At 43.2% G+C, this 25,656-nt stretch overlaps 1 protein-coding gene and 1 pseudogene across 1 annotated transcript; one reads left to right on the top strand and one right to left on the bottom strand.

The window, feature by feature from the left end:
* Nucleotides 1–367: 367 nt before the first annotated feature.
* LOC102441429 lies at nt 368–1,863 on the top strand (annotated as a pseudogene).
* Nucleotides 1,864–6,387: 4,524 nt separating this feature from the next.
* Nucleotides 6,388–24,636, bottom strand: LOC111822960 (glycine N-acyltransferase-like). Its single transcript, XM_023756522.1, has 5 exons — nt 24,559–24,636; nt 11,711–11,818; nt 10,156–10,282; nt 7,024–7,195; nt 6,388–6,811 (listed from the first exon to the last, which is right to left on the bottom strand). Exons 1-5 carry the CDS (start codon nt 24,634–24,636, stop codon nt 6,409–6,411), a joined length of 888 nt encoding a protein of 295 aa, XP_023612290.1. The 3' UTR covers nt 6,388–6,408.
* Between the last annotated feature and the right edge of the window lie 1,020 nt (nt 24,637–25,656).

The raw sequence follows: 25,656 nt of genomic DNA, 5'->3' as shown, positions 1-25,656 counted from the left end.
GAGTCCCTCAGGCTCCAATCAATCGGTGGCAGTGGCTGGCAGTGGCGACAGGGAAGCAGCTGGAAGGCAGACCTCTTGGCCCCTCCTCCAGGCCCTCAGACTCCAATCAATTGGTAGTGGAGGCAGGGTGGGACTGGGGACTGGCTCCCTTAGTAGTCCTGCAGGTTCAATCTCTAGAGGACAGGCCAGGCACCAACCAACTAACGCCACCGGCACTATCCCAACAGCACTGCCAGTCTCCTGGATCTCAGCCTCGAGCACTGCGGCCACTTTCCCTCCCTAAATGCTCCACAAGGAAGAAAGGATACTGCCAGCAGTGCCAGGGGCAACCAAAGGTGACTGCTTTCCCCTACCTGCCCCGCTCCAGATGAAGTGTGAGCACTGCACACGGAAGGGATGTAGTAAAAAACAAAAACCAATGACCAAGAGAATGCCGCAGTCAATGTCCGGAGTCCGGCTCAGGAGAAGGGAGAGAAGAGAGAATTCCATAAGTTGGACAATGCCAACATGCTTCTGAGTGACTGCCTGGTGTGTGACAGTTGTGTGACCACAAAGGAGGGAGTCCAAGTTTCTCATCAGAACACCACAGACTTCTTCCATGTTCTGAACCTTAATAAGAAATGTGGCCGAACCGGTTTGGCTCAGTGGATAGAGCGTCGGCCTGCGGACTGAGGGGTCCCAGGTTCGATTCCGGTCAAGGGCATGTACCTTGGTTGCGGGCACATCCCCACTGTGGGGTGTGCAGGAGGCAGCTGATCAATCTCTCTCATCGATGTTTCTGACTCTCTGTCCCTCTCCCTTCTTCTCTGTGAAAAATCAATAAAATATATTTTAAAAAAAAGAAATGTGATACCTCATAACACAAGGTGCTGGCAGTGTCAAGTGTCCTCAGTCTCTGCTTTATTTTGCTGCTAAATTCAGCCTGAGTGTCGCTGATGCATCCAGAAAGCTCTGCGGCTACTCAAAAGCCTTGGGGTACACTGTCTTTCACATGAAGATAGCTGTGGACTTCAGCATTCTAGAGATTCAGAAGGAATTGGTGCGTCGGTACTGCCAGCACCGTGAGGAAGAGCCCCAGCTATCTATGCTGACCTCAGCCTACCCTGGCTGAGTTTGATATGCAGAGAGTGTGCTGGGTCACCCCATCACCCCCCACCTCTGCATGGCCAAGTCTCCCCAGCAGAACATGGGCTCTCTGGTGTAGGATTACCTCACCAGATTGGAGAACCTGTCCCTAGGCACAGACAAGATTTTCCAAGTCATTGTGGCCCATGTTACGACAAGAACTTGGAGGCCCTTTGAGAAGATTTTCCCACAGCTTTGCATAGTTCTCAGGGTGCTGACTGCATGTTAACCTCAGGTGAAATTGTCCAGATAATGGAGCAAAGTGACCTTGCCTCAACTGACACCACCATGGACACTCTGTTTGGAGACATGAAGGAGGAGGAGGTAAGGCTCCACGAGGGTGCCTGCTCCGGCGGGTACCAGGCACAAATCTTCAGGCACATGGCCAAAGCTCTGTTCAACAAGGACATGGGGGTGCTCACCTACTGCACCCTGATGAACAAAGACTTCCAGGAGGTCACCCTTGAAAGGGACGGAGAAATTCTGCTATGCTTTAAGGCTGCTTATGGCTTTTGGAATATCCAGAAGTGATACTGAAGCTGTAGAGCGGCAACTCCCCTGACACTTCGTGGAGGTCCTAGCCTGCGCTGGGGATGCCTAAGCGACAGGGGCCAGGACCAGGTGGAGGGCGGGCTTGCAGACAGGGCACTGCTGCGGCAGATGGAAGGCATCTACACTGCCATCCCGGTGTGGCCCCCGGAGACCAGCGCCCATGTGCAGAAGCTGTACCAGGAGTGACTGGCGGGGTGGACTGCCCCCGGGCCCAGACAGACCTGCACACCACCTAGCAGGGCCCAGGGCAGCCTGCCAGGACATCAAGTGGTAAAGGTCCAGCAGACACCCAGCCTGAAGGCTACCTAAGGATGGGTTTCAAACGCGTGAAGGAAAGGCTTAGCATCTCTGTCATTGCTTTTGCTTTTAGAATTCCCTATTCTCCATCTGTCGGCTTCCTCCCTCTAAGTGGCACTATCGTCATCACATGGGTGCAACTGGAATATTGTATCTATAGAGGATTGCCCCAATGTATGTATCCTCTTATCCAACGATGAAAAAAATCCCAAAGAACAAGAATGGAGACAGACTACTGTCCTTTAGGCTTAAAAAACACCCAGAAGTGTCCTTCTAAGAGCTGAGACTTGGTTGTGTCCACATGCCTCAGAGAGATTGGATGAGGAAATGGCCTGATTTGGCTCTGACTTTACCCACTTATGTTACTCTTGAAGGTGTCTTTGCCACAGTGTGAATAAACTGCCACCTACCTTTTGGAATAGGGGCTCATACAAAATTCTGCATTCCCAACTTCTCTTGAAACATATCTCTGTTCTGCAGCTGTGGCCACCATCCCGAGACCAGGTCCTGTCGCTGGGAATCAGGGGGCGCTGGAGTGGAGCCCCCCTGTGGGAAGCCACCTATTGTCTTCTCTAGAATAGAAGTGTGGACAAGGCTATGCACCAACTGTTTAGTCCAGACAATGGTAGCTGAAGCAACTTCCCCACCAGATAGACATGTAAATCGTAGCTGAAGCAACTTCCCCACCAGATAGTCATGTAAATCCTTACTGATAAGAATGTCTGTCTGTTACTGGAAATTGCCTGCCTAAGGCCAGAGCCCAAGTGGAGTCCTTCTTCTTCAGATGGGCTCCCGCCTGGCCCCCCCAATTTCCAAATTATTATTTCTTGTCTTGTCTCTTTCATTTGCGTGCAGCCCCTCTTCCAGAGCCCGAACCCCGCGGGATGTGGTATCATTCACATCACACCTCCCATGCCCTTTTAGGTTCAGGGATTGAGCTGAACTCACTTTGAGGGAGGCCTAGAAAGGGTGTCAGGTGTCACAGATGGAAGGATGGAGAATGGAGAGGCAGACACCCTGCTCAGTCCCTGCCTGGGTGGGGTCAGGCAGATGAAGGCTGGCCAGCCAGCCCCACAATTGGGTGAGATAGTGTCCTCTGTGTCCAGCTCTCACCCCATGGGCCCAGCCACTCCCCTCAGCTCCAGGCAGCTCTCTGCGTTCCACGACAGTGTGCTCTGCCCTCATATTTTGCTAAGCCTAAATGAGAAGGAAGAAAGCAGTTGGTACACAACTACACAGAAAAATAGGGCTCACGGCTGGCAAGTGCAGTGGCAGTGGCGGGAGCCTCTCCTGCCTCCATGGCAGTGCTAAGGAACAGCGAGCTGAATGGTAAGGAGCAGTGAGCAGGTGAGCGGTAAGGAGCAAGGAGTCCCGGACTGCGAGAGGAATTTCCAACTGCTGGCTTACGCCCATTCCCCACAAGGAATGGGCCTAAGCCAGCAGGTGGACATCCCCTGAGGGGTTCCAGATTGCAAGAGGGTGCAGGCCAGGCTGAGGGAACCCTCCCTCCAGTGCATGAGTTTCATGCCCTGGGCCTCTAGTCCTATATCTTAAAACCCTAATATGCAAATTGACGAAACAGTGGAACGACCGGTCTCTATGACATGCACTGACCACCAAGGGGCAGGCACTCATTGCAAGAGTTCTCCCCTGGTGATCAGTGTGCTCTCATAGGAGGAGCCCCACTCAGCCAGAAACCAGGCTCATGGCTGACGAGCGCAGCGGCGGTGGTGGTAGCCTCTCCTGCCTCTGCGGCAGCACTAAGGACCAATCAGGCATCCCCCAATGGGTCCAAAACTGCAAGAGGGTGCAGGCTGGGCTGAGGAACCCCCCTACCCAGTGCACGAATGTCGTGCACTGGGCCTCTAGTATAGTCAATAATCCTATATAATAAAGAGCTAATATGCTAATTTGACCAAACAGCAGAATGACCATCCAGATGATCTTCCAAATGATTCACGAATTTTGGGCATCAGGCCTCTAGTATTGTAATAACTATGTATGGAATAAGGTAGGAACTAAACTTATTGGGGAAACCATGTTGTAAATTATATAACTATCTAACTGCTATCCTATATAATAAAGAGCTAATATTCTAATTAGACCAGATGGTAGAACAACCTTCTGGAATGACCTGCCAGAACAACCAGTGGGCAAGGGGCAAGGCCAGCGAGCCTGCACTGCCTGGTCAGCTATGGTGGGCCTGGCACCTCCCCTTTCACAGAGGTGGTGGGAGAGGCAGTAGTGTGGACCTGGTCCTTCCACAGAGACAGCCGCAAAGGAGCTGGCCAAAGCCATAGTCGAACATCCCCTGAGGACTCCCAGGCTGCCAGAGGGATGTCTGACTGAGAGCTTAGGCCTGATCCCCCGGTGAAAAGGCCTAAGCTGTCGGTCGGACATCCCCCACGGGGTCCCAGACTGCAAGAGGGCGTAGGCCGAGCTGATGGACACCCAAGTGCACACATTTTTGTGCATTGTGCCTCTAGTAATATATGGCTGCAGTGAATATAAAGTATTGAATGTCTATTTAATTAAAAAATAATTTTATGAAATATGACATATCAATTAGAAAAAAATTTGCCTTGCCCTAGCCAGTTTGGCTCAATGGATAGAGTGTCGGCCTGGGGACTAAAGGGTCCCGGGTTCAATTCTGGACAGGGCAAATACCCAGGTTGAAGACTTGATCCCCAGTAGGGGACATGCAGGTAGCAGCTGATCAGTGATTCTTTCTCATCATTGAAATTTCTATTTCTCTCTCCCTCTCCCTTCCACTCTGAAATCAATAAAAACATATTTTTAAAAATTTACATTATAACTATTAAGGCAAAACAATATATCTAAGAAGTGTGCAATACTAATTTTCATCTATAGTTCTATGGCTCCTGGACCAGCAGCATCAGGAAACTCATTAGAAATGTAAATCTGGAAATCTACCCCAAATCTACGGAATCAGAAAATCTAGGGGTGAGGGCCACTATCTGTATTAACAATCCCCCTAAGTGATCCAGATGCATCCTCGAGTGAGAGAACCTCAACTCCTAAACCAGTGGCTCTCAACTGAAGCTGATTTTGCCACCCAGGGAGGTTATCAAGAGCTGGAGACATTTTTAGTTGTCATAACTGGAATGGAAAGTGTTACTGACATCCAGTGGGTTGTGATCAGGGATCCTGCTCTATATCCTATAAATGCACAGGATGGCCCCATAACAAAGAATTGTCCACTCTATAATGCCCGTTGTACCAAGGTTGAGAATCCCTTCTCTAAACTGAGCCTCCACTCTTTTGAGTGCATAAGAAATTAAACCTCACACATTGGTTTCTCTGTTTTTGGGGGCTTCATCCTCAATTCTACAGCCTAATTCTAGTTGTAGATGGACCAAAAGCAAACAGGTTCTTAATCCAGATGACTATCTTCAGTCCAGTTTTCTCTTTGGGTCCCAGTGCCAAGGTTTAGGGCTGTTCCTGTTGAAATGTTGGGGCAGGAAACTCTCCCAACCACCCTGATCCAACCAGGACAAAAATTGCTCCACACCACCAACCAGACTTTCCCATGAGACCATTGTCTGGACTGCATAGAATGTAGGCATCCTGAAACAACGTGCCAAGGTCAAGTGAAACAATAGGTACCATGATGTAATGCCCTCCTCCTAAACTTCCCAATAAATAGCCACCTCCCTGGGTCTGGGTCTTCCCACTCTCCATAAACCCAACCCAGGCTCTTCCCATCACAAACCACTTCACTTCAACTTGTACAATCAAACACAAAGTCTCTTTATTGTTTGGGTTTGGGTGGATTTAGAAAGCTCTGCTGTTAGAAGCAACATTGAATCATTTTCCCTGGTGTGGGAGTGAGGAGGAGTCAGGCTAATAGAAGTTAGTCTTTTTCTTCGAAACTCTCCCTGCCATATCATGTACACTGTGTTTAACCTAGTATTTCATACATATTAGTGTATATTCCTTTAATGTATCGAGAAAGCAGCAGAGGAGAAGATAATCTCTACAGACCTACTGAGCAGAGTCCACTTGCTGATCATTAAGAGAAAGACCATAGAAAGAGAGAAGAAGTCATCATGCTCAGAAACTATTACCTCTCTCTGGAAAATCTGACAAGGCTCTACAGATCCACACACTACGAGTTCCAGGAGAAGCCATTCTGGGCAGCATGCAGCTGATGAGAATGTCATGGAGATCCCCGGAAGTGGGGGAACTAAACCATGTGGAGTGCCTGGGGCTGCTTCAACCTGATATATCTAAGGGAAGCCAGCAGTGACTTGAGTGCAGGGACCATGGTATTGAACATCCACACTGCCTCCCCAGAGCCCACTGCTTTACTGATCATTACAATTATGTACAATTTATTTTTTCTCTCTGCCCACCCACCCATTGCTCCAGCCACATGTTGGGGACCATCTGATACTTGTTTGTAGGACAGCATCACAGAGGCACACAGTTCCACTGGTTCCAGGTACAGGGCATGCGGATATGATGCAGATTGTAACTCATTTTCTGCATTATTTTGTTATTCTTGTCAGTGTGAGAATATATGGGAAAGCCAAGGTTGTTAAGAGCCTGGGTCTGGATATAGATGACATAGGAGATGAGGCCCTGCTTCCGGTACTCAGGCAGGGTGCCTGCCATCCGTATCTCTCCTGTCTGGTCCATCAGGTCCCAGCACACAGGGTTCCCCTCAGGCCCCAGAAGACAGAACGTGGGGAACGTCTCGATACAGCGCTCGATGAATCTCTGGCTCTTCTCATTGCCACCAAAATGCCAGAATTTATTCACCAGGGCAGCATGGGTAACATCCAGGGATGAGAGTTTAAACATTTCTTGATTGCTATGGAGGTTCCAAGAGAAAAGTAAAGTCCATGAGTACTTATTATATCTGTTCTTGTCTCTATTGTCTATAATACATTTCTGAAAACAATGATTTGGCTGCTTTGAAGAATATTGACTGTAGGGAAGCAGGAGTGAAAGCAGGAAGAGAAATTGGGAGGCTACTTCAGGAATGGGAGGTGTGAGTAGTCCCATGACTTTTCTCAAACTTACATGGCCTTGGGTTTGCCACCCCCAGGTGGTAAGTTCTTTACATCAAACAGAGAAGGAATTAGTTTCTTTACAGTGTCAGCCACCGCATAGAGAAAGCGCTCTGTGTGCTTGACTTTGAAGGATTTGCTGGCTGCGAGATTTTGTATCACCTCATTCAGGTTGGACTGGGAACCTAGATGGGGTTTAGAGGAGTCATGCAATTATTTCAGTACATTTTATGGTGAAGCTGTCCAGTAGAGTGGTACATGTCTACATTTACAGTCTAAAAACCTATGTTCTATGTTCTGGCTTGGTATTGCCAATGTGTGATGGGTCATCACGTAGTCAGGATTTGTGCAATGAACATGCTCAGAGATTCATTCACAAACATGGTCATACCATTCGTGGCAATACCAAGACTGGGACCAAGTTTTCTGGGCTACATGAACATATTGTTTTCATAATCACAGGAGAGGCATTATAAAAACAGTAATAGCCAACATCTCTTGTGTGCTTACTCTGTTCATAGTATGGCAGATTGTTGCAGGAATAACCCACAATGTGCCCATGTCTCTTTGTATCTTTTCCCTGGAATAGTCCCCTCCTGCATTGCATCTGACCTTGGCCATATGACTTGCTTTTGCCAATGGAAAAGAGTAAATTCGATGTAGGGAGAGGCTAAAGAGGGCTTGCACTATGGGCTTTCTTTGTGCTCCTGGTTTCCTTGAGATCAACACCATACAGATAGAATTACGTTAGTCAGCTGAGGACTTGTGCTCCTATCATGCTGTCACCAAAGTGGCCAGCACCAGTAGCCAGAACTGTCATTTAGGCATGTGAGTGAGACCATGCTAGAGCAACCAGCTCAGAGTCCATCCATTAATACCCTGCAGCCACATGAGTAAATCTGGGTGAAACCAGCAGAAGAACTGTCTTGCAAAGCCAAGCCCAAATGTTGATTCACAGAATCATGAGGTTTGCTTTGCAGTCCAAGTTAATTGACACATCCAAGTATTGTGCTAAGCCAGTGGTCAGTAAACTGCTGCTCGCGAGCCACATGCAGCTCTTTGGCCCCTTGAGTGTGGCTCTTCCACAAAATACCACATGCGGGCGCGCATGTACAGTGTGATTGAAACTTTGTGGCCCATGTGCAGAAGTCGGTATTTTGTGGAAGAGCCACACTTAAGGGGACAAAAAGCCGCATGTGGCTTGTGAGCTGCAGTTTGCCGACCACTGTGCTAAGCAATTCCTATTCAACATTTCACCTAATCTTTTCTATTCCCTTGTGCTTTAGCTACCATTATCGTCATCCTATCTAATAAAAGACAAAAAGGGGTAATTAACCATACCTCTGCTACGCTTCCCATTGGCTAATCAGCAAGATATGCAAATTAACTGCCAACAAAGAAGGTGGCCGGCAGCCACACAGCTGAAGCAACCAGGAGTCTTGCTTGCTCCAGTGATGGAGGAAGCCAAGGTTCCCCGCCTGCCGCGGCCCGGCTCTCAGCTCTGAAAGCAACAGCTCCAAAAGCAACAAAGTTTCAACTATAGTAGCCAAACAAACCCCAGATACCTGCTTTCAGCCAGCCGTGGCCTCAGAGCTGGGAGCGCCAGTGACGGCAACAGAGTTTCAATTATAGAAGGTAAATAAATCCCAGAATAAAAAAAAAAAGAAAAAAAAAAGAGGCTGGGTGCTTCAGTCGCCGGCCAGCCTGACAACAGCACTCAGCCCCTTGGCACTCAGCCAGGCACCCCAGTGGTGACCCCCACCCTGAAGGGGGTGTGGCCAGCCTGAAAACAGCCAACAGCCCCTCATCCAGGCTGGCCAGGCACCCCAGTGGGGACCTTCACCCTGAAGGGGGTGTGACCAGCTGCAAACAGCCATCAGCCCCTCACCCAGGCTGGCCAGGCACCCACACGGGACCCCCACCCTTATCCGGGACACCCTTCAAGGCAAACCAGCTGGCCCCCACCTGTGCACCAGGCCTCTAGCCTATATAGTAAAAGGGTAATATGCAAACTGACCCTAACAGCAGAAAGACTGCGAATGACTGGTCACTGTGACACACACTGACCAGCAGGGGTCAGACGCTCAGTGCAGGAGCTGCCCTCTGGTGGTCAGTGCGCTTTCACACGGGGGAGCTCTGCTCAGCCACAAGCCAGGCTGATGGCTGCCAGTACAGCGGTGGTGGTGGGAGCCTCTCCTGCCTCCTCAGCAGCGCTAAGGATGTCCGACTGCAGCTTAGGTCTTCTCCCCGCTGGCAAGTGGACATCCTCCGAGGGCTGCTGGGCTGCCAGAGGGATGTCTGATTGATAGCTTAGGCCCAATCCCCCGGGGAGCAGGCCTAAGCCAGCAGGTGGTCATCCCCCGTGGGGTCCCAGACTGCGAGAGGGCACAAGCTGGGCTGAGGGACTCCCCCTACCCCCAAGTGCACAAATTTTTGTGCACCGGGCCTCTAGTTTTTATATATTATCTCAGGGAACATATGTCATGTGGCTAAGATGATATAGCAAGTGACAGACAAATGCTGTCCTAGGGAATGTGATTCTGGATGGCATGCTTATAACCATGACGGTTTCCTTAATGACCAAGAGGTGCTTTAAGGCAGAACTTGTCATTCTTATTCTGGGCATGGAAAGCCCTGGGACCTGAGGAGAGTTCTGCTCTGGCACCCAATCAGCCTAGGCCCGTGGTCAGCAAACTGTGGCTCGCGAGCCACATGCAGCTTTTTGGCCCCATGAGTGTGGCTCTTCCTAAGCCTTAGGAGTACCCTAATTAAGTTAATAACAATGTACCTACCTATATAGTTTAAGTTTAGAAAATTTGGCTCTCAAAAGAAATTTCAATAGTTGTACTGTTGATATTTGGCTCTGTTGACTAATGAGTTTGCCCACCACTGGCCCTAGGCAATTCTGGATATGTCTGCAAATATGGCATAAATTCTTGGCTATCAAGGAGTTACGTTGTTTCCCGTATGAAGCCCATTGTTTTGCAAGTTTGAGGGTGTCTTCCCCCATTACAGGTATATTCACAGCTGAGTAAAAAAACTGACAGCAGGCTGACGCTCTGAAGTATGGAGAAAGATAAGAGTCATAGTGGAAATTATCAGGGCAGAGAAGTGTGTCAGCACACTTCCTACTCTTCTTACTTACTTTGGATCTGCAAATGCTGTTTCCAATTGATGACTTCTGGTGAGCCAAGAAATTCCTGACAGTTCTTGGGGTCCTTGGAGTAGATTTGGTAAGTATTGGTGTAATGATCCCAATTATCAACCATCTCCTGTTGTCATTGGTGATCGGGAAATAAAGCAAATTCCATGTAGTTCATGATTGCAATACTTTTTTTTATTCCTTTACAATGTGCTATATTTAAGTACTAAAATATTGGTATTTTTATTGATGCATTACAATTATTTCTGAATCATTTAAATCGTGTGATTAAGATGAGAGACTCAAGTATTCAATTTATGATGTAAAATTTCAGAACAATACTATTTTTACCCATATATTGCATTAAAATATCAAATTAAACAAAGACATAACTACTTAGAAAGCATTCTTCTGTATTTCCATCCTCCTCCTCAGGATGGTCGACAAACAGTTGACAAGGAAAGCTTCTATTGCAAGAATAAATTTTACTACATTTGAAACAGTTGCAGAACACAAAAACTATGAACATGACAGTTTCAAATTTGGTTGTAGATTACTCTGGATTAAAATCTCCATCTATATTTAATGAAGCCAAAGAAGATGAAATCTGGTTAGAAATGCATTCTTAAAACAATACTATGGTTATACTCATTGTAGTTCTAGAAGAACAAAGAAACTGCTTACTTAGAAAGATCCCCTAAAATTATTAAAAAACAGATGAGATTGTTAAAAGAAGGAGGCACAGGAAAATATTACCAGGACTAGTGCAGAATTAAACAGCCTTTTTAAAAAAATAGTTAGAAAATGTACAACATACACTCAGTAAGCAATGATACCACTAACATATTTAAGATAAAAGTTATAATTATTTAATTTATTTTATAATTTTATGTCAGTTCAGTTTTTTGTTATTAACATAAAATTATTCATTTTATATATTGTCTAATTTAGTGGCTTTAGAAGTAATTTTTATTTGTCTGAAAGATATACTACTTGTATTTGTTATAAATTTATCATTTCACTGGATGTTTTAAAGTGAACTTATAATTTTTGTTTTTGATATATTTTTAAGAGGTTTTTTTTTATATTGAGTTGCACTAATTTTTAAATGTTTTCCCAAAATGTATATGGAAATTCTAGTATTATGAATTTACTTTTTAGAATCACCCCAACTCATTGTCCTTGCCCTTTCTTTGTCCTCTTTTCCTTATCAGCCTAAAAAATATATAATTATCTACAAAATATAGGTCAGGTAAAGGTTCCACTAAGATGTGCCTCCAAGCTTTTCCTGTGCCCTCCATCTTCAACCTCCACAGTTCAATCAGCTTCTGTCTGTGCTATTTCTGTATGTTGTGCATCATCTGTTGTTACACACTTCTTATCAAATTGTAGTTTACTTGCTTAGCCACCTTTTCCTCCAGAAGGTGAGCTACTTGAGGATGAGGATTTTTTCACCATCACTGTGATTTATTTCTCTGTTCCTTGGTTCTACATTGCCATGTGCATTGTGGGCACATATAGCAAATACAAGTGTATGATTCCACATCTGGCATCCTACCTGTTCCTGAGGGCGGACAACCACTGTATTAAAATCAGGCCATTTGTCCACCAGGGCCTTTAGCTTGAATGGGTTTCCCTGGTTCATGTGGAAAACAGTCCCATAAACCTGTACATGATGAGAAAGTGAGAAGGTCAGCTTATTAGGAAGAGATGGCCCAGTGCCCTGTTTGATCAGGATAAGAATTATTTCTATGGAGAGAAACCAAGATGGTGGCATAGGTAAACACTAGAAATTGCTGCCTCGCACATCCACTTCAAAAATTCAACTAAAAGACAAAACGGACATCATCCAGAACCACAGGAAGGCTGGCTGAGTGGAAATTATACAACTAGAAGGAAAGAGAAAAGCACACTGAGACTCAGAGGAGGTGCGGAGGAAGTAAAGTGCAGAGGTACGGAGGTGCACGTGGAAAGGGCTGGCAACTGAGGACGCGGTTGTCTTTTTCAATTGGGAGGGATTCTCAAGCTCCCGACTGCTCTGAACTCCAGTTCTGGGCAAGTCTCTGGGGACACAGACTCATACGAGGAGAAACTGGATTGTCTGGGATCGGTCAGAACTTGAGGGCGGCTTTCTCTCAGAGGTGCTTGCAGCGATTACCTGGACACTGAGACGAGGGGCCTCTTAGGGTAGGACTGAGGATCAGCCATAGCTGTTTGCTCCGCCCTGTTGATTCCCTGAGACCCCACCCCACCCAAGCTGTGCCCAGAGGCTTGTCATATGAAAGGCCTGGCCCTTTACAATCTGAAAATTACCTAACAAACTGCATCTGGGTCAGAGAGACACAGAACTTCCAAAAGAATGCCCAAGGCCCCAGAGAAGCTTGCATTGCTTCACAGCTGGGCCTCATCTGGGCATCTCCAAACCCCAAACAAAGAAGAGGAATCTGCAGATCTCTCCGTAGCTCCTGCAGGGTAGCCTCAGGCAGAGGCTAAATTAGCACCTCCTTAGATATCCAAGAGCCAGTGTACCCAGTGGTCAGAGTGGGACCATCCAGATTACAACTCTTCAGGTCCATATGGGACACACTCAGGGTGCAGACTCAGTGAGCACCAAAGCCCCACTGAAGCAAGTCTTGCCCCAGAAGGGTGTCTCCAGCACAGAAGTTCTCCCACTGTAGACACAGCTGATTCTCACAGCCAATTGGCCTGGAGGTCAATTCCTCCCAGTGATACCTACAACAATCAAGGCTTAACTACAACAAGACTGTGCACAAAGCCCACAAAGGGGTGCACCAAGAGTGTCCATCTCAGGTAATTGAGGAGGCTGAGCCACTGGGCCCTATAGGACACCTAGCACAGAAAGACACTCTATCAACACAGAGAAGCATAAAAAATGCGGAGACAAAGAAACAGGTCACAAATGACAGAAATGGAGGAAATCAAACTACTGGATATAGAGTTTAAAACCACACTTATAAGGTTTTTCAAGAATTTTCTAGAAACCACCAATAAATTTAATGAGACCCTCAAGAAATCTTGTGAGACCCTCGAGGTTATGAAAAAGGACCAACTAGAAATTAAGCATACACTGACTGAAATAAAGAATATTATACAGAGATCCAACAGCAGATTAGAGAATCGCAAGAATCAAGTCAAAGATTTGAAATGCGAAGAAGCAAAAAACAACAAACCAGAAAAACAAAAAGAAAAAAGAATTCAAAAATATGAAGATAGTGTAAGGAGCCTCTGGGACAACTTCAAGCGTACCAACATCCAAATTATGGGGGTGCCAGAAGAAGAGAGAGAGCAAGATATTGAAAACCTATTTGAAGAAATAATGACAGAAAACTTCCCCTACCTGGTGAAAGAAATAGACTTACAAGTCCAGGAAGTGCAGAGAACCCCAAACAAAAGGAATCCAAAGAGGACCACACCAAGACACATCATAATTAAAATGCCAAGAGCAAAAGACAAAGAGAGAATCTTAAAAGCAGCAAGAGAAAAACAGTCAGTTATCTACAATGGCGTACCCATACGACTGTCAGCTGATTTCTCAACAGAAACTATGCAGGCCAGAAGGGAGTGTCAAGAAATATTCAAAGTGATGAATAGCAAGAACCTACAACCAAGATTACTTTACCCAGCAAAGCTATCATTCAGAATTGAAGGTCAGATAAAGAGCTTCACAGATAAGAAAAAGCTAAAGGAGTTCATCACCACCAAGCCTGTATTATATGAAATGCTGAAAGGTATCCTTTAATGTGGGGAGCCAATATAGGGTTAAGCCTCAGACTGACCTGTTGGCAAAGTCACAAACAAGTCCCAGCTTAGAGGGCACAGTCCTCTTAGCATAATTAGGCTTGACCTTATAAAACTCCCTAGATCTTATCTGGGAAACTAATGGGCTGAGGGAAGTGCAGGAAGTGTAACTATGGTCAAAACAAGTGAAACTTAGAGGAACAGTGTAACTATGGTAGCCACTACCTTGTTTACCTCTGACTATAAAATGGTTGGTGCAGCCTGAGCACCGGTGGAAGTCCTTCCTCTTGAGTTGGACCTACCCGCCTGGCCCCCCAATATTCCCAAATTATCTCTTGTCTTTTCTCTTTCATTTGTGTGCGGCTCCTCTTCCAGATCCTGAACCCTGAACCATGCGGGATGTGGAGGGAAACATTTACAACACTTTAAGAAGAGGAAGAAGAAGAAAAAAGTAAAGATAAAAATTATGAACAACAAATACACATCTATCAACAAGTGAATCTAAAAATCAAGTGAATAAATAATCTGATGAACAGAATTAAGAATAAAGTGGTGAATATAATAGAATCAGGGGCATAGAAAGGGAGTGGACTGACTATTCTCAAGGGGGTAAGGGGTGTGGGGGTGTGAAAGAGACTGGACAAAAATCGTACACTTATGGATGAGGACAGTGGGGGTGGGGTAAGGACAGAGGGTGGGGTGGGAACCAGGTGGAGGGGAGCTATGGAGGGAAAAAAGAGGAACAACTGTAATAATCTGAACAATAAAGATTTAATTTAAAAAATTACAAAAAAATAAAAAGAATTATTTTTATGAAATTAGGGTAAGCAACTGGTAGGGCACCTGCTGCAAACTGTCTACTTTATTACTCCAATGGAAATAGATTTTAGGGTTAAATCATGGGAACATTATAAAAATATAGTCAAATATACAGATATATAAAATAGATTAAATAAAAATTATTCACGTTCACAATGTAGAATTTAGTGACATATCTTCCCATTTTATTCCACTTACTTACATAGTTACACCTAATCTACACTAATAAAAGACAAAGATGCTAATTGACCATACCTTCGCTATGCCCACCAGCCAATCAGAAGAGTATGCAAATTAACCCAACAAAGATGGCCGTTAAATTTGCATACTGCAGGTGGGGCGGATAGCGTCAGATATAGCCCATAGGATCCAGGCCACAGATCGGGGATTGGGGAGGCAGGGCAGGCAGCACCAGATGCCACCTGGGGAGGAGGAGCCAGCAATCGCCCTGGCCAGAGGCCTGAGACCTGGGCAGGGGCAGAGCTGGCAATCGCACAGGGTTGGGGGTCCCCTGCCCAGGCCTAATGCCCCACAAGAAGCCTGAGGCCTGGGCAGGGGCCGAGCCTGTGATTGGAGCAGGCTGGGAGTCCCCTGCCCAGGCCCTACACCCCAGCCAGAGGCTTGAGGCCTGGGCAGGGGCGGAGCCTGCGATTGGAGTGTGCTGGGGGTCCCCTGCCCAGGCCTAAGGCCTGGGTCAGAGGCCTTAGGCCTGGGCAGGTGATCAGAGCAGCCTGGGGGTCCCCTGCCCAGGCCTTACTCCCCTCTGGCCTGGGTAGGGGCCAGGAGCTTTGCTATCTGAGGGGGGCTAGGGGTCCCCTGCCCAGGCCCTAAATGCCCCGCCAGAAACCCTGAGGGCCTGGGTAGGGGGCAGAGCCTGCGATCGCACGGGGGCTGGGGGGTCCCCCTGCCCCAGGCCTAGCGCCCCAGCCAGGAGGCCTGAGGCCTGGGTAGGCGATTGGAGTGGGCTGGGGGACCCCTGTCCAGGCCTAACGCCCCAGCCAGAGGCCTGAGGCCTGGGAAGGGGCGGAGCTGGCAATCGCAAGGGGCTGGGAGTCCTCTGCCCAGGCCTAACACCCGGTCTAAAGGCCTTAGGCCTGGGTAGGGGCCGAGCCAGTGATTGGTGTGAACTACAGAGGAGACACCTTTTCTGACCGCTCATTGGCTAAGCTCCGTGTATTCCACTGGTAATATTCTTAGTAACTTGGGTAATAAGAATCCAAGAAGGTGATGTAGGGTTTTTCCACCTCATTCCTGGAGAAAAAAACGAAGGTCTGCTGCTGAAGGGGCTAAGAAATATCATATCCTGCCCTTGCCAGTTTGGCTCAGTAGATAATGCCTTGTCTTGCCTACCACAGGGTCTGGGTTCAATTCTGACCAAGGGCATGTACCTAGGTTGCAGGCTTTTCCCTGGCTGGGGCCCAGGTCAGTGCTCATGCAGGAGGCAACCAATCAAAGAGTTCCTTTCACTTTGATGTTTCTCTCTGTCTTTCCCTTTCTCTTCCACATTCTCTGAAAATCAATGGAAACATATCCTCAGGTGAGGATAAAAAATAATAATAAATTATTTTAATAATATCCTATGAAAGACACATCTTGAGATCTTGAATGGCTGTTTTTGGAAGTGTATACATCCAGAGACCCTGCAACCACAGCATCCAGGAATTGGCTACTGACCCAGAAACACTGGATCTAAAGCAGCGCGAATATGTGGACTCAGAGGAGCCCTGCTCCTCCTCACAGAAAGGATCGCCCAATTGGGCTCACTCGCAGAGATTGCAGGGGAAAGTTGTTTTTGTGGAACCTGGGAATCAGAGCTGGGAGTAACAATAAAAGAAACAGCTCTGTGGCAGAAACAGCTCTCCCAAACTACTGGCTAGAGAGGACTCATAGCCTCAGAGGTCAATCCAGAAACACTGCCACCCAGAGGCTGAACCACAAACTGACTCTTCTGTAAACACAAATAAAGGCAGTCTGGGAAACAAATACGGCCTGCTTTAAAATCAGGACTGTGGTTTACAAAATGGAGGAACAGTGTATCACAGGGAACTTCAACACTCTCCTGAATACCTGACAGGACTAAGGCGTGTCAAACAGAAGAGTAGAGGAACTGAAGGACCTTTACTACTGCACATTTTTATTTATTTTATTTTATTTTTCAACTTTTACTTAAGAAACTAATTTTTTTTCTTTTTTCATCACCTAATTTTACCTTTTTAATTACTACATTTTTATTTTTAACCAGTATTATTACTACTACCATTTTACTTTTTTAAAAAAGTGTCATTATATTTTCTCTTTATCTTATTTTGGGATTAGTGTTCTAAATTCTATTCTCATCTTTCCTTTAGCATCATTTTACTCTACCTCAACTTTACCTTTACACCAAAACTCTCCTCCTCACTTTTCCCCTCTTGTTGTCCTGTTTCTCTTACCCTATATCCTGCTTTAGATTTTCCTTATTCCTTCCTTTTAACCCCTGTTAAAATTTCACCCTACTTATATATCTAATTTCCAACCCCATGTTCTAAATCCATATACACCTCTCTCTTCTCTTTCTTCACTATCCAAATTTTTTTCTCTCTCTGTCATTTGGTTGTTGTTTACTTGATTGTTCAGTATATTGGTTTTTTTATGCTTGTTTGTGAGATTGTTTTGCTTTTTCTTTCCATTTTTCTGTTTTTGTTTTTGTGTGTTTTTTTTCTGGTTATTTTATTTATTTATTTATTTTTTTGCTCCTGCTTTCCCTCTCCTCACTTGATATCAATTGTTGTTTGTAGTTTGCATTCTGCTGCTGGAATTTGTTGGGATTAGTGGCTGTTCTATTGGAGCTTTCTCCACATATAAATAGTTTCTTCCCCTCTTCTATTTCATTCTCTTTCTTTTCTCTCTTACTTTTTTTTTCTTTTTCCCAATTTCATTTTTGCACTCCTTTTCTTCTTTTTTTTTTCTTTTTCTCTTCTTTCTTCCTTATTCCGTAATTCTCTTTGATCTGGTGGTCACCTCTATTTGGGGTTATTAGTATCTTGAATACATTTGTGTTCAGTGCCTTGTGCTTTCTGCCTTGTGTTGTATTTTGTGCCTTTAAATAAACGCAGCAGAGAGAGAACTACATAACCAAACACCTGGAAAAGAGAGATCATGGGGAGACAAAGAAACAGCCCACATATGAAAGAATAACAGGCATCACCAGAAAAGGAAGTAAACGAAATGGAGGCAATGGAGGCAAGAAACCTATCAGAGAAATAATTCAGAGAAATGGTCTTAAGGTGGATGAAAAGAATGGAAGACAAATTCAACAATATGTGTAAGAACCAAGAGGAAATGAAGAAGAACCAAGAAGAAGTGAAAAATGACATTGCTGCTATAAAGAACTCAATAGAAAGCATCAACAGTAGACTAGAAGAAGCAGAGGACAGCATCAGTGAGCTAGAAGACAAGGTAGGAAAAAATACCCAAGCAGAGCAGCTTCTAGAAAAAAAAATTAAAAAGCAGGAGAAGAGCCTAAGAGAACTTTGGGACAACACAAAACGAAACAACATCTGCATAATAGGGGTGCAAAAAGGAGAGGAAACTGAGCAAGAAATAGAAAACCTGTTTGAAAAAATAATGACAGAAAACTTCCCTGATATAGGGAAGAAAAAGCTCAAACAAATCCAAGAAGCTCACAGAGTCCCAAACAAAATGAACCCCAAAAGACCGACACCAAGGCACATTATAATTAAATTGGCAAACACTAACGACAAAGCAAGAATCTTAAAAGTGGCCAGAGAGAGACAAAAAGTTACCTACAAAGGATCCCCCATCAGGCTAGAGGCTGATTTCTCAACAGAAACGCATCAGGCAAGAAGGGAATGGAATGAAATATACAAAGTCATGCAAAGGAAGGGTCTGAATCCAAGAATACTGTACCCAGCAAGGCTATCAATCAAAATTGAGGGTGAAATCAGGAGCTTCACAGACAAAAAAGGACTACAGGAATTCATTACCCCCAAAACAGCAATGCAAGAAATGCTAAAGGGTCTGCTGTAAAAAGAAAAACTAGGAAACGAAGAAGGAACACAGGGGTAAAAAATAAAAATGGATACAAACAAGTATCTATCAATAATAACTTTAAATGTAAATGGATTAAATACCCCAATCAAAAGACATAGGGTAACTGAGTGGATAAGAAAACATGACCCATATATCTGCTGTCTACAGGAAACCCACCTCAGAAAAAAAGATGCACATAGACTGATGGTGAAGGGATGGAAAAAGGTTTTTCAGGTGAATGGAAGTGAAAAAAAAGCTGGGGTAGCAATACTTATATCTGACAAATTAGATCTCAAAGGGAAGGACATAAAAAGAGATAAGGAAGGCCACTTCATAATACTAAAGGGAGCAATCCAACAAGAAGAAATAACTCTGGTAAACATATACGCACCCAATAGAGGAGCACCCAAATACATAAGAAAACTTCTGGAGGGGATCAAGGGAGAGATTGACAGCAATACAATCATAGTAGGGAACTTTAACACCCCACTATCACCATTGGACAAATCCTCTAAACAAAAAATCAGCAAAGAAACATCAATCCTAAATGACTCACTAGATCAGATGGAATTAATTGACATCTTCAGAACATTTCATCACAAAGCCACAGAATATACATTCTTCTCAAGTGCACATGGGTTATTTTCAAAGTTAGACCATATATTGGGTCACAGGCAAAGTATCTTCAAATTCAAGAAGATAGAAATCATGTCAAGCATCTTCTCAGATCACAATGGCATAAAACTGGAAATCAACTACAATAAAAACAATCCAAAAAAATCAAACACATGGAGACTAAATAGCATGCTATTAAACAATGACTGGGTTACCAGAGAGATCAAAGAAGAAATAAAAAACATCATGGTAACAAGCGACAATGAAAACACAACAATCCAAAACCTATGGGATACAGCAAAAGCAATCTTGAGAGGGAAGTTCATAACTCTACAAGCCTACTGCAAAAAACAAGAAACAATGATAATAAATTACCTAACACTACAACTCAAAGAGTTAAAAAGAGAGCAACAAGAAAAGCCCAGTCTAAGCAGAAGGAAAGAAATAATAAAGATCAGAGCAGAAATAAACGACATAGAGACAAAAAAAAAACAACACAATACAAAAGATCAACAAAACCAAGAGCTGGTTCTTTGAAAGGATAAACAAGATTGATGAACCTCTAGACAGGCTCACCAAGAAACAAAGAGAGAGGACCCAAATAAAATCAGAAATGAAAGAGGAGAAATAACAACAGACCCCACAGAAATACAAAGGATTGTTAAAAAATACTGTGAACAACTCTACTCCAACAAACTAGGCAACCAGGAGGAAATGGACATATTCCTAGAAAAATAAAACCTTCCAAAACTTAATCAGGAAGAATCTAAAAATCTCAATAGGCCAATAACTATGGAAGAAATTGAAGCAGTCATCAAAAAGCTTCCAGCAAACAAAAGCCCAGGGCCAGACAGCTTCACCGGGGAGTTTCACCAAACATTCAAGGAAGAACTAAAACCTATCCTCCTCAGACTATTCCAAAAAATTCAAGAGGAAAGAACACTTCCAAGCTCATTCTATGAAGCCAGCATCACCCTAATACCAAAACCAGACAAAGCAACACAATGAAAGAGAATTACAGGCCAATATCCCTCATGAACATAGATGCCAAAATCTTCAACAAAATCCTAGCAAATCAGATCCAGCAGTACATCAGAAAGATCATACACCATGACCAAGTCGGATTTATCCCAGGGATGCAAGGATGGTACAATATCCGCAAATGAATAAACCTGACATAAACAAATTGAGAGATAAAAACCACATAGTCATATCAATTGATGCAGAAAAAGCATTTGACAAAATCCAATACCCTTTCTTGATAAAAACTCTCAGCAAGATAGGAATAGAAGGATCATACCTCAACATAATAAAAGCCATATATGACAAACCCACAGCCAACATCATAATCAATGGGCAAAAACTAAAACCATTCCCCCTAAGAACAGGAACAAGACAGGGATGCCCCCTCTCACCACTCCTATTCAACATAGTACTGGAAGTACTAGCCGTTGCAATCAGACAAGAAGAAGAAATAAAAGGCATCCAAATTGGAAAAGAAGAAGTAAAACTGTCCTTATTTGCAGATGACATGATACTGTACATAGAGAACCCTAAAGGCTCCATCAAAAAATTATTAGACTTAAAAATGAATTCGGCAATGTAGCAGGATACAAAATTAATGCCAAGAAATCTATGGCATTTCTATACACCAATAGTGAACTTACAGAAATTGAGACTAAAAAAGCAATCCCATTTACCATCACACCAAAAAAATTAAGATACCTAGGAATAAATTTAACTAAGGTGGTAATAGACTTATATGCAAAAAACTACAGGACACTGAAAAAAGAGATAGAGGAAGACATAAACAGATGGAAGAACATACCGTGTTCATGCATTGGTAGAATCAACATCATCAAAATGTCCATATTACCCAAAGCAATCTATAGATTCAATGCAATCCCCATTAGATTACCAACGGCATATTTCACAGATCTAGAACAAACGCTCCAAAAAATTCATCTGGAATAAAAAAAAGACCTCGAATAGCTGCAGCAATCCTGAGAAAGAAGAACAAAGTAGGTGGAATCTCAATACCAGATTTCAAGCTGTATTACAAAACCACTGTTCTTAAAACAGCATGGTACTGGCACAAGAACAGACATATAGATCAATGGAATAGAATAGAGAACCCAGAAATCGACCCAAAACACTATGCCCAATCAATATTTGACAAAGGAGGCAAGAGCATACAATGGAGTCAAGACAGTCTCTTCAATAAATGGTGTTGGGAAAATTGGACAGATACATGCAAAAAGATGAAACTAGACCACCAACTTACACCATACACAAAAATAAACTCAAAATGGATAAAAGACTTAAACGTAAGATGGGAAACCATAAAAATACTAGATGAATCCACAGGCAGCGAAATCGCAAACATATGCCGAAAGAATTTCTTCTCTGATAATGCTCCTAGGGCATTGGAAACTAAAGAGAAAATAAACAAATGGGACTACATCAAAATAAAAAGCTTTTGCACAGCAAAGGAAACCATCAATAAAACAACAAGAAGGCCCGCTGCATGGGAGAACATATTTGCCAATGATATCTCCGATAAAGGTTTAATCTCCAACATTTATAGGGAACTCATGCAACTTAACAATAGGAAGATAAACAATCCAATAAAAAAAAATGGGCAACGGACCTAGATAGACACTTTTCGAAAGAGGACATACAGAAGGCCGAAAGACATACAAAAACATGCTCAAAGTCACTAATTATACGAGAGATGCAAATCAAAACAACAATGCGGTATCATCTCACACCTGCCAAAATGGCTATCATCAACAAATCAACAAACAACAAGTGTTGGAGAGGATGTGGAGAAAAATGAACCCTTCTGCACTGCTGGTGGGAATGCAGACTCATGCAGCCACTGTGAAAAAACAGTATGGAGTTTCCTCAAAAAACTAAAAATGGAACTCCCATTTGACCCAGTGATCCCACTTCTAGGAATATATCCCAAGAAGCCAGAAACACCAATCAGAAAGGATATATGCACCCCTATGTTCATAGAAGCACAATTCATCATAGCTAAGATTTGGAAACAGCCTAAGTGTCCATCAGCAGATGAGTGGATTAGAAAATGGTGGTACATCTACACAATGGAATACTACGCTGTGGTAAAAAAGAAGGAACTCTTGCCATTTGCAACAGCATGGATGGAACTGGAGAACATTATGCTAAGTGAAATTAGCCAGTCAGAGAAAGATAAATACCACATGATCTCACTCATTTGTGGAATATAGAGAACTACATAGACTGATGAACAGGGACAGATCCAAAGACAGAGAAACAGCGATCAGACTATCAATCCCCAGAGGGAAAGTAGGGGAGGGTGGGGGTAAGGGGAAGAGATCAACCGAAGGACATGTATGCATGCATATAAGCCAAACCAATGGACATGGACAACAGGGGGATGAGAACATGAGTGGGGGGGAGGTTGGGGGGTTAATGGGGGGATGAGGACACATTTGTAATACCTTAACCAATAAAGAAATTAGAAAAAAAAAAGACACATCTTGAAAATGCCTAAAGAAAGTTGTCATTTTTTCATGGTGAAGGGACTGGAGTCCGTGTTGATGAAAACACCTTGGTGGCTGCCGTGACTGGCAGTGGCTGCAGCAGCGGGGTGATGGGGCTGGTGCCTTCCCCTGATCAGCCCAGTCGCCTCCCACAAAGGGAGGCAAGACTGCGGCATAGGCCCACTCCCCAAGGAGGGCAGGGAGCGGGCCTAAGCCATCAGTAGGACATCCCCTGAGGGCTCTCAGTATGTGAGAGGGGGCAGGCTGGGCTGAGGGACCCCCCCCCCAGTGCATGAATTTCGTGCACCGGGCCCCTAGTCTTTTATAATTTCCTTAATTTTGTTTGCTTTAGAGTTAATTTACTCATTTTTTTTTGCTAGTTTTAAAGGTGAAAGCTTAAAACATGGATTTGAGAACATTATTCTTTTATAGTACAAGTACTGAATGCTATATAATTCCCACTTATCCTTGCTTAAATTGCATCCCAGAACTAGAGATGGTGTATTTCCATTTTCATTCCAATAAAGTATTTTCTAATTTTTTGTATGACACTAAAGCATGATTTATTTAGAAGTGTATTGTATAATTTCTAAATATGTAGGTATTTTCCAGATACTTCTCAGGTTTTGTTAAATTTTAAGTTTAATTTCATATTGTTCAAGGATATACTTTATATTATTTCAATTCTTTAAAAAAATGTTTTTAAATATCATCTATCTTGGCAAATGTCCAATGTGCATTTAAAAATAATATGTATTCCACTGTTGTTGAGGGAATTATTCCATAAATAGTAGTTAGTTCAAGTTGGCTCATAGTATTGTTCAGCTCTTCCATATCCTTATAGGTTTTATGTCTATTCTCTAAATTATTGAGAGAGGAGTGTTGGAGTCTTAAATTACATCTGTGGGTTTACCTATTTCTTCTTTCAGTTCCATTAGTTTTTACTTCATGTACTCTGAGTCTCTGTATACATTTTAGCATATTTTTGTCTTTTTGGTGAATTGATGGCTTGATCATAATGCAATGACATTTATCACGGGTAATATTCTAGTCCCTTTGCAACATATATTATTGCAAAAAATAATAAATAAATAAACAACCAAAAAAACCCTCTCTCTGGTAAAAGATCATGTTCCATTTCTAAAACTAAATTTCTGTGTCACCTCAAATTGAACATAATACATTTGGGATTGACAAAATATAAATTGATCTGTTACTAATCTCAAAGAAGAATCATAATGGTTAACCTTTCATCAGTTACTTGATTGTTTAGAAAAAATAATTTAAACATTAATGTATTACTCTTAGAAGGGCACAGGGAATGATCTTGGGTCATCACATAGCAAAGATCATGGTGGGTTTATATCATAGCGTGTCATCACATAGCAAAGATCATGGTGGGTTTATATCATAGCGTTGCCACTCACTACTGGTGTGGTTTTGGTATAATATACCTGTCTTGCAGCAAGATGACGTGAACTATGTGAGATGCAAGATGAGTGCCTGGCAGCAAGATGATGTGGACTATGTGAGATGCAAGATGAGTGAGTGCCTGGCATAGAACAGGTGCTCAGTGAATGCTAATTCTCTTTCCCACCTTTTTCATAGGCAGTCACTATTCCTTTTTTCCCCTAGAAGGTTCCACTCTCACCTTTAGGGACTCAGGGAGGTATTTCCTCAAGGATTTCTCTAGCATCTGTAGCAATTGTGGGCCTTGTAATTGGAACATCTTGGCAGGTACCTTATCCTAAAGAGGGGATCAAGAAACATCAAGGAATGAGAAGTGCTAGAAGACATATAGAGACACAAAGCAGACAGAGGAGGCATTCTAACTAGTGGTCTGGCCTTTATCCCAGTCATTTCCTTGGTGCCCATTCACTAACTCTTCACCAACTCTAAGGAAGAATAAGTCTGGCAGAAAGCACAGATGCCTCTTTCTAAAATTATTTGTACTGTTTTTTAAATTTAAAAAATATTTCTGAAATTATTATTTTGATTTTTACATCATCCAGCATTCCAATAATTAAGGATTCACAGAGATTAAGAAATATATTCTCTAAGCATGAATGACCATCCTTTGAGATTAAGCTTCCGTTAGAAGTTATATGACACAGGGCAAGTTACTTAATTCCTCTGTGCCTTGGTTTTCTTCTCTATAAATGACAATGACTGTAGTACCTGCACCACAGAGTAACTGAACAGTTAAATAAATAAGTACATGTAAGCTTCTTAGAACAGTGTCTGGGACATGGTAAGCACTCAATTAATGATTATAATCAGTATTCTGTTGATTATTATCATTAGTAGAAGAACATTTAACCACACTGTCATCCAAAAAGTCTATTGAGTGACTCTTTTTCTACACAAGAATTTGTGATGAGGTTTAAATGGGGGAGAATTCATGGAATCTGGCATATGGTAAATGAGACATTTAATTTTAAATCTTTACAGGGTGCCTGGCATGGAGTCGTATTCAGTATGTGTCAGCCATTTTTATTATTGTTATCACTTTAACTTAAATAAAGCATATATCTTTTCTTGCTTCTAGAGCAAAAAAAAAATAATTAAAGAGCCCTTATATAGGAGACAAATAAATGATGTAATGAAACATTTTCCAAACTCAACTATGTGTTAGAGCCATCTGAAAAAATTAAAATTACTTAATCCTGGTTCTGGTATGTTGTTATTTAGAAGTTCTTAAGGGAATGTGAGATGTATAATTATATATTTTTTTAAAAGTTCTCCAGGC

This window comes from Myotis lucifugus, unplaced genomic scaffold (assembly GCF_000147115.1).
Source record: "Myotis lucifugus unplaced genomic scaffold, Myoluc2.0 scaffold_97, whole genome shotgun sequence".
Classification (NCBI taxonomy): domain Eukaryota; kingdom Metazoa; phylum Chordata; class Mammalia; order Chiroptera; family Vespertilionidae; genus Myotis; species Myotis lucifugus.
This window is presented reverse-complemented; position numbering and strand designations above follow the sequence as displayed.

What these genes read in the sequence shown, in the direction of transcription:
- LOC111822960 (XM_023756522.1), bottom strand. Translation starts at nt 24,636, where the DNA reads ATGTTCCAATTACAAGGCCCACAATTGCTACAGATGCTAGAGAAATCC. An exon ending in ACCTCCCTGAGTCCCTAAAG is followed by an intron (nt 11,819 to 24,558) that starts GTGAGAGTGGAA and finishes CATCATGTACAG; the next exon opens with GTTTATGGGACTGTTTTCCA. An exon ending in ACAGCATTTGCAGATCCAAA is followed by an intron (nt 7,196 to 10,155) that starts GTAAGTAAGAAG and finishes AACCCCATCTAG; the next exon opens with GTTCCCAGTCCAACCTGAAT.